The sequence below is a fragment of the Bison bison genome, unplaced genomic scaffold (assembly GCF_000754665.1).
Source record: "Bison bison bison isolate TAMUID 2011002044 unplaced genomic scaffold, Bison_UMD1.0 scf7180017864064, whole genome shotgun sequence".
NCBI classification, from domain to species: domain Eukaryota; kingdom Metazoa; phylum Chordata; class Mammalia; order Artiodactyla; family Bovidae; genus Bison; species Bison bison.
This window is the reverse complement of record NW_011494636.1, coordinates 1,459,506-1,469,254: the sequence shown is the minus strand read 5'-3', so window position 1 is coordinate 1,469,254 and position 9,749 is coordinate 1,459,506. Positions and strand designations below refer to the sequence as shown.

The 9,749-nt window shown below is 36.5% G+C and overlaps 1 protein-coding gene across 1 annotated transcript in view; it reads left to right on the top strand.

The window, feature by feature from the left end:
• The window catches only part of WDR64 (WD repeat domain 64), a 121,867-nt gene extending 112,502 nt beyond the window's left edge, over positions 1–9,365 (top strand). The window contains exons 25-27 of the mRNA XM_010836684.1: positions 2,117–2,197; positions 3,001–3,114; positions 9,282–9,365. Coding sequence (XP_010834986.1) covers positions 2,117–2,197; positions 3,001–3,114; positions 9,282–9,365 — 279 coding nt within the window. The remainder of the gene's footprint in view (positions 1–2,116; positions 2,198–3,000; positions 3,115–9,281) is intronic.
• The last annotated feature ends 384 nt before the right edge of the window (positions 9,366–9,749 follow it).

Here is a 9,749-nt window from a genome sequence, read left to right as displayed (position 1 = left end):
TTTTGGGGCTCCAAAATCACTGCAGATGGTGACTGCAGCCATGAAATTAAAAGACTCTTACTCCTTGGAAGAAAAGTTATGACCAACCTAGATAGCATATTGAAAAGCAGAGACGTTACTTTGCCAACAAAGGTCCGTCTAGTCAAGGTTATGGTTTTTCCAGTGGTCAAGTATGGATGTGAGAGTTGGACTGTGAAGAAAGCTGAGCACTGAAGAATTGATGCTTTTGAACTGTGGTGTTGGAGAAGACTCTTGAGAGTCCCTTGGACTGCAAGGAGATCCAACCAGTCCATTCTAAAGGAGATCAGCTCTGGGATTTCTTTGGAAGGAATGATGCTAAAGCTGAAACTCCAGTACTTTGGCTACCTCATGCGAAGAGTTGACTCATTGGAAAAGACTCTGATGCTGGGAGGGATTGGGGGCAGGAGGAGAAGGGGACGACAGAGGATGAGATGGCTGGATGGCATCACTGACTCGATGGACGTGAGTCTCAGTGAACTCCGGGAGTTGGTGATGGACAAGGAGGTCTGGCGTGCTGTGATTCATGGGGTCACAAAGAGTCGGACATGACTGAGCAACTGAACTGAACTGAACTGAACTGACTAAGTGTCAACAGAAATTCCTAAACATGTGTTTAGGAGGCAGGAACAAGACAGCTCATAGCAGTACTATTTGTCACAGCAAAAATCTGAAAGCAGCCTAAATGCTCATCAATAGTATAACTGGTAACTAAATTATGGCCTATTTATAAATTAAAATACGATGGAGCAGTAAAAATAAATGAACTCAAATAACACTTCCCTACACGGATGGATGTTTGAAACATACTACTGAATAAGACAAGTTGTGCATAGGAATATATACATAGTCATTTCATTTTGATAAAAATAGAGGAAAGGCAAAAGTAAACAAAATACTGTTTTGGCAAAAAGTTATATAAAAGGTAAAATTATATAAACAAAAGCAAGAGAGTTAAGAACACAACATTCAGATGGTCATTACGTTCGAGAGAAGATGAAAAGGACTGGGCACGGGACAGTGACAACCTCGAGTTGATGGCATTGTTCCAATTTGTAAAACGGAATATGTCATTTTTCACAGCATCAACTTCATGTTTGATAAGTATTTAACACTTTCCAAATGAAACCATTTTATAAACCCTCATTTTCTGTCCAAAGGGAACTCGGATAGCTTCGCCCAGAAGACTGGGTGACAGGCAAGAAAGAGACTGGCTGTGGAATGAAACAGACTCCAGTTTAATCTTAGGTGTTATTTTATCTCAACTAATAATCTAATCTCTCAAAGAGTTTTTTTGAGGATTAAATGAGAAAATGTATATGAGGTACATTGTAGGCATTCAATAAATGTTAATTCCACTTTCCCCAAAGGCCCCCATCTCTCCCTGTCTTGTGTCTCATAACAGGTTCACTTACCATGTTCTACACTGAAGTAGAACCATTGGTATACTGACTCTTACTTCTCCCCTCCACCAATAAATCATAAGCTCTTTATGGGCAAAGATACATGTATAGCATGTAACAAATGCTTGATCGTGTTGAACAGCACAACCTAAAAATAAAGATTGATATTCACATTTAATATTCTTTTCCAACTTGAAGTGGTAACCGTTAAAGTAATTTAACTGAAATGTTAAATAAATTTGGGGAAATCTTTAGAAAGGTTTTAAAGCTCTTGAAACAAATGAATGCACTCAATGTTATAAGGCTTGGCCTCTTCTTACCACATCTTTATCTTCTCAGTTGGTTGGTAAAATAACAAAGGTTTAATGCTTGATATAAAAATACATTTCAAGTAGGAATCTGATTTCTACTAGCAATTTTATTTTCCCCATTCCTTTTCATTCACAATTGTGTAAAATTTGTTCACTTCTTTTCATTTCTTTTTGACATATTGTTATTAGTAATAATACAATAGATTTAAATCTTACATTTGTAGCACCTTACTATATATGTTTTGTTCTCATAAGTTGTCAACAGGGAAAGACTTTGCTTAAGACCATGCAAATAATAAGTGGAAGAGTCAGAATTTGATTCCAGGAATTTTGCCACTGATATAAAGTGCCCTTTTCATTAAACATTCACTCCTCTCTTTGCAGATTCGAAAACATGCCTTGGAAGGTTTCATGACTGAAAACAGAGAGGCAGGGATTGTTTTTGGTTCTCTGCCCATATACAGGGTGAGTTGGAGGTATCTAGGACTAGAGTGATTCCAGAATAATTAGGGAATCTGGCATCTCATTCCTGACCTTAAGCAAGCAATCACATGAACCAAGCAGAAAGATGATTCCATAAACATGCTGAATCCAAAACCAGAGAAATCTTTGGGTTTCTGTGTCAGTGGCTTTGATCATTTTCTGTCATTCCACATTGAACAATACTACAGAAAAGTATTTCAGACTTTACCCTGGCTCTTCATCACCTATAGGATAAAACTAAATGCCTTTAGCCTGGCATCTCATGGTCTGACCTCCACCTGAACCGTATAACCCCATTTTCCACCATATTCTCCCATGTACACTACACTCCAGTGTGCTGACCTACCACTCCTTAAGCATCACTGCTCTTCCCTCTACTGTGACTTTGCCTGTGCTGCTCCTCTGCCAATAACTCCTCCACCCCTTGTTTCCCTCCAGATCCCTACTTCTCCTCCAAGTCTCCAACCCAGATAACCTCTGTTGTTTAATTAACCAAGAATAATAAACCAAAGACAAAACATTGCACCCTAATTTTAACTTATAATATTGTTTTATAAAATGTTACTTCTCTTTCCCAAGACCAGGTTGATAACCTCCTACAGGTATTAAACAGTTAAGCTATAGATGCTGCTAAGGGGAAAGCATCAGAATTAATAGTGGACTCCCGGGATGGTGGGTATGTTTTAAAGCAGTTGGACCTTCTCACTTCCTATCCCCCACCCCTGAATTCATAATACAGAATTTATCACCTTAAGTATGTCTTATTCTTTATTTATGGCTCCTAGGTACCAAGTCCCACTAGTCTAAGATTCCTTCCACTAATTGGTTCAGAAGCACAAAGGGAATCTTCAGATGGCATTCATGGAAAGAAGAAGGGAAGCCATGTTCAACATGAAAAAGTGAGTTAGTACTTAGAACTCCACAAGGTATACCATTTTGGTTTGGATTATTTCTTATCTCTGGGCCTAAAATTATCTCAGGTCGGACTTGTCTACAAATATTCCAGGATGCATATGTTTTAGCTCAGTGAGAAGGAAAACATAAATTTCCAGGACAGACAGAAAAATCAAGCAGGATCTCTGAGCCTGGGCAAATTAACATCCTAGAGTTAATTTCAAACTTAGGTTCACTGACTAATTTTAAAAGCCAGGCAGTATGGCATGACATATCTGATGGCTGTGTAGCCATTGTTACTTTCTAATATTATTGTACCTGCAGGATGGAGCCAAGATAACAGTAAGTTTCTGGCTCACCAGCCAAGTCAAGGAGAATCTTTTCCATGTATTAGTAGGAAAACTAACAGAAAACTTTATAGCTAACATGGTATTTTTATAAATGATTCTTTGATTTTCACAAAGATCACAAAGAAAATATTATACATTCATCTTAGAACTGGGGGGGAAAAAAAGGAACCAAAAGGGTGATTAAAATGACTTACCAAAGATCATATAAAATTAAGTCATAACCTGAAGTCAACTTTTTACTCCAAATATCATGCTCAGTGTCTTAAAATAAACAGCCTAAAAAACTAAAACCTTAAAACTGCTCTATTAGTTCTAGGAAGTTTGTATGAGCCTAATTTAAACTATGGCCATGTATCTAGTTATTCAAATTGATCAAATATTAAGAGGAAGATCTAACAAGTAGTAATTTTAATTTTAATTTTTTGACCACAACACACAGCATGTAGGATTTCTTAGTTATCCAATCAGGGATCAAACCCAAGCCCTCTGCAATGGAAGCACAGAGAGCTAACAACTGGATCACCAGGGAATTCTATTTTCATTTTTTAATTTATAGTTTATATTGGAGTATAGTTGATTTATCAGTACAATGTTATATTAGGTTCAGGTGTACAACAAAGTGATTAGGTTACATATATACACACTTCTAGTCTTTTTCAGATTCTTTTCCCATATAGATTATTCCAGCATATTAACTAGTCTCCTCTGTGCTATACAGTAGGTCCTTGTTGATTATTTTCTATATATTAGTATGTATATGTTAATCCCAGGGATTCTTCGGTGGCACTAGTGGTAAAGGATCCGCTTGCCAATGCAGGAGACGCAAGAGACGTGGGTTTGATTTCCTGTGTCCGGAAGATGCCCTGGAGAAGGAAATGGCAACCCACTCCAATATTCTTGTCTGGCAAATTCCATAGACAGAAGAACTTGGTGGGCTGCTGTCCATGAGTCACAAACAGTCGGACATGACTAAGCACACAACATATGTTAATCCCAACCTGTTAAATCTCTCCCCTCAGCCTTTCCCATTTGGTAACCATATGTTTCTTTTCTAAGTTGGTAAGTCTGTTTCTGTTTTGTAAATAAGTGCATTTGTATAATTTTTTAGATTTCACATATAAATAATATCGTATCTTTCTCTGCCTGAATTACTTCACTGTGATAATCTCTAGATCCATCCATGATGCAACAAGTGGCATCATTTTGTTCTTTTTTATGGTTGTTCCATTGTATATATGTACCATATCTTCTTTATCTATTCCTCTGTCAATGGACATTTAGGTTGCTTCCATGTCATAGCTAAACAGTGCTGTAAACTGTGCTGCAATGAACACTGGGGTTCATGTATAATTTTGGCCCATGTTTTTCTCTGGATATATGTCGTGGAGTGGGATTGCTGGATGATATGGTAGTTCTACTTTTAGTTTTTAAAGGAACTGTTACACTGTTCTCCATTGTGACTGTACCAATTTATATTCAAATCAGTAGTGTAGGAGGGTTCCCATCTCTCTACACCCTCTACCTACAAGCAATAAGGGAGTATTTATTGCTTGTAGACTTTTTGATGACGGTCATTCTGACTGGCATGAGCTGGTGTCTTATAGTTTTGACTTGCATTTCTCTAATAATCTGTGATATTGAGAAAATTTCATGTGCCTCTTGGTTATCTGTCTGTATTCGTTGGAGAAATGTCTATTTAGGTCTTCTGCCTATTTTTTAATTGTTTTTTTTCTTTGATACTGATAAATACAAACAGCTGTTTGTAAATCTTGGAGATTAATCTCTTGTCGATTACATTGTTTGTAAATATTTTCTCCCATTCTGTGGGTCATTTTATTGTTTTGTTTATAGTTTCCTTTGGTGTGCAAAAGCTTTTGAGTTTAAGTCCAATTTGCTTACATTTGTTTTTATTTCCATTGCTCTAGGAGATGGACTGAAAAAGACATTGCTGTGGTTTAGGTCAAAGTCTGTTTTGCCTATATTTTCCCCTAAGAGTTTTATAGTATCTGGATTTACATTTAGGCCTTTAGTCCATTTTGAGTTTATTTTTGGCTAGGACTTCCAAAACTACGCTGAATAAAAGTGGCAAGAGTAGGCAAATTTCTCTTGTTCCTGATCATAGAGGAAATGGTTTCACCTCTTCATTATTGAGTATGATGTTAGTTGTGGGTTTGTCATATATGTTTTTTTATTATATTAATGTAGGTTCCCTGTGTGCCCCCTTTCTAGAGAGTTTTTAATTATAAATGGGTGTTGAATTTTGTCAAAACCTTTTTCTGGATCTATTAAGATCATATAGTTTTTATTTTTCAACTTGTTGACGTGGTGTATCACACCAATTGATTTGTGGATACCAAACAATCCTTGCATCCCTGGAATGAATCTACTCTGTGGTGTGTGGTCCTATTAATGTATTGTTGGATTTTGTTTGCTAGTATTTTGTTGAGGATTTTTGCATCTATATTCATCAATGATACTAGCCTCTAATTGTCCTTCCTTGTGGTAACTTGGTCTGGTTTTGGTATCAAGGTGATGTTGGTCTCATAGACTGAGTTTGAGACTGTTCTTTCCTCTGTGATTTTTTTTTTTTGATAGTTTCAGAAGGATAGGTGTTAACTCTTCTCTAAATGTTTGATAGAATTTGCCTGTGAAGTCATCTGGTCCTGGACTCTTTTGGGGAGTTTTAAAATCACAGTTGCAATTTTAGTACTTCTGATTGGTCTGTTCATATTTTCTATTTCTTCCTGGGTCAGTCTAGGGAGGTTGTACCTTTCTAAGAATTTGTCCATTTCTTCTAGTTTGTCCATTTCACTGGCATAAATTTCTGGCAGTAGTCTCTTATGATCCTTTATATTTCTGTGTTGTTTCTTATCTCCTTGTTCATTTCAAATTTTATTGATTTGAGCCTCTTTTTTTTTTTTTTACTTGTAAGAGAAGTAAGCCTTTATTTTCTCATTTTCTTGATGAGTCTGGCTAAAGCTTTATTGATTTTATCTTTTCAAAGAACCAGGCTTTAGTTTCATTGACCCTTTCTATTGTTTTCTTCATCTCTATTTCATTTATTTCTGCTCTGATCTCTATGCTTTCTTTCCTTCTAATAATTTTGGGTTTGATTGTTCTTCTTTAGTTGCTTTAGGTATAAGGTTAGGTTATTTAACATTTTTCTTGTTTCCTGAGGTACGCTTTTATTGCTCTAAACGTCCTTCTTAGAATTCCTATTGCTATATCCCATTGGTTTTGGATCATCATGATTTCATTTGTCTCCAAATATATTTTAGATTCTTCTTTGATTTCTTCAGTGATCCACTGGTTGTTCGGTTGCAAATCAGCTAGCCTCCATAGGTTTTTATTGTCTTTTTTTTTCTTATAGTGATCTATCCAGGAGAAAATCCCATGTGCACCTGAATATGTATTCTGCTGCTTTTGGATGGAATGCTATATAAATATTGACTGAGTCCATCTGGTCTAATGTGTCATTTAAGGGCTGTGTTTCCTTATTGATTTTGTTTCTGGATTATCCATCAATGGATGAAAGCTGGTGTTAAAGTCCTCCACTATTATGTGTTACTGCTGATTTCTCCTTTTATGGCTTGCCTTCTCCTTTTATGTTAGCCTTGCCTCATCTATTGAGGTGCTCCAATATATATGGGAGCACATATATTTACAATTGTTATGTGTTCTTTCTGGATTGATCCCGTGATCATTATGTATTGTCTCTCTTTGTCTCTTTCAAAACTCTCTATTTTAAAGTCTATTTTAACTAATACAAGTATTATTAATCTAGCTTCTAGAGAGTTTTACTTGCATGCAGTATCTGTTTCCATCCCCTTACTTTCAGTATGTATGTTTCCCTAGATCTAGTGTGGATCTCTTGTAGAATGCATATTTATGGGTTTTATTTTCATATCCATCCAGCCAGTCTAAGTCTTTAGACTGTTGCAGCATTTAATCATCTTATGTAAGGTAATTCTCAAAATGTATGTTCTTATTGCCATTCTGTTCAGTTTTGAATTTGTTTTCATCTGTTTTTCTTCCCTTCCTCTTTTGTTCTCTTCTCTAATGATCTGATGGCTATGTTTAGTGTTGTTTTTTCTATTTTGTGTGTATATATCTGTTGTATATTTTTTATTTACAGTTACCACAAAGTGTTGATATACAGTCCATATATAAATGATGAAGTTACTGTTCTCTTACATTTCAAGTGCATTTCCAATGTTCTGCATTTGTACTTGCCTATTATCATCATTGTGGGTTTTTTTTTTTTTTTGGATGTGCAGCATGTGGAAAACTAAGTCCCCTGAGCGGGGACTGAACCTGCACCTCCTGCTTTGGAAGTGTGAATCTTCACCACCAGACTGCCAGCGAAGTCCCACGGTTGCTAATTTTGGATATCACATTTGTAGTGGATGATTTCCTACCTTTACTGCATGTTTGCCTTTACTGGTGAGCTTTTGCATTTGCAATTGTCTTCTTTCTAGTTGTGGTCTTCTTCTCCACTGAGAGAAGTTCCTTTAGCACTTGTTTAAAGCTAGTTTGGTTTGGTGGTGCTGAATTCTCTTCGTTTTTGCTTGGCTATAAACCTTTTCTCTTTTAAATCTGAACCAGAGCCTTGCTATACAGAAGTATTCTTGGTTGCAGTTTTTCCCTTTCACCACTTTAAATATATCATGTCACTCTCTTCTGTCTTACAGCTCACTTATCCATTGTTCTGCCTCCTTTATTCTGCTATTGATTCCTTCTGATGTATTTTGCATCACAGTTACTCTATTGTTCAACTTTGATATTCTTTATATTCTTTTTCATCTGTGCTTCCATTCTTTTTGAAAATATAGAATGGTTTGTACTATCATCACATTGAATTCTTTTTTGGGTATACTGCCTATCTCCATTTCACTTTTTTGTTCCTTCATCTGGAATATATTCCTCTGCTATCTTTTTGCCTTTCTTTTTACTGTCTCCATTCTGCAGGCTGCAGGAATGTAGCTCCTCTTGCTTCAGGTGTTTGCCCCTGGTAGCTGAGTCTGGCCTAAGAGGGTTGTGCAGGGTTCCTGGTGGAAGGAACTGGTACCTATCCTCTGGCCAGTGGAACTAAGTTTTGTCCCTCTGGTGAGCCAGGTTGTATTGCAAATGAACCCCTCCTATCATCTCCTTGTTATTTTGGTTGGTTCCAGTCTTTTTTGTTAATGGTTTTTCAGCAGTTAGTTGTGGTTTTGATGTTTTCATGAGAAGAGGTAAGCTCGAGTCCTTCTACTGTACCATCCTGACAGTATGGTACAGTATGTCTCCTCTCTGACAAATTTAGACATTTCTTAACCTAGACTTTTGAAATCAAATGAGTTTAACTTTTTATATGCATGTCTCCCAAAAATACCTAATTGAAAACTTTCTCATTTGTGGGATCATCACTTGACTTTATTATTTTTTTGTAAGTCAGTGGACTCTGATGATATTAATATAGAATATCTATACCTTACAAAAACCTAGGAAGCTTCTTTATGTTTTCTTTTAACTAACCTTTTACAGATCAGGCAACAAATCCCAAGAATGGATAACTGCAGAGTTAAGTAGTTTTAAAGCCTTTGCTCTTCTTCCATGCCCTGCTGCAGCCCCACCTCCTGTATTTTTTTAAACACATTTTTACCCTGGAGGCACACAGGAGAGTTAAACTACTATTTATTTAACTATCCTCTTTTAGGATATTATTTAACTATCCTCTTTTAGGAGGATTAAAAGCTCTACAAAAGTTAGTGGCAAAACTTGACTCCAAAAAATTGTGCTCATCATATAATCCAGTTATTAATTATCTGTCCTTTATTTCTCAGGTACAACGAAGGAGAAGTCTGAAAAGAAATTTGGTCCCACAAGTAAACCTGGCTTCTTCTTTCTTCCCAGCCATCCCCAAGTGAAAAGAGAAAAATCAGAAGTGGCTGCTGTTATCTGAGCTTTACATCAAAGGGCAAGGACTCAATTATATTCCAGTCTTTATTTCAGGATGAAAGTGAGGGTCTATCAATCAGATATTGTTATCCATCTCTGTATCCTCACGCCATCCTGTCTGTGGGTAAGATTACTCAGGGTGCTCAGATGACCTCATCTCTGAATATCAAGCAAGTAGCAAGCAGCCAGTTTGCTAATGTTTTTCCTTCATGGAGATCACTTACTGAATAGGCAATATTTCTCATTCACTCTCAGGAAAATGACACATAAAGAAAAAAAGAAAATAAATAGCATAAAGTAGATCTAAAATAATACAGTTATCAATGACTAGCTTTCCACCTCTCCCTATTGTT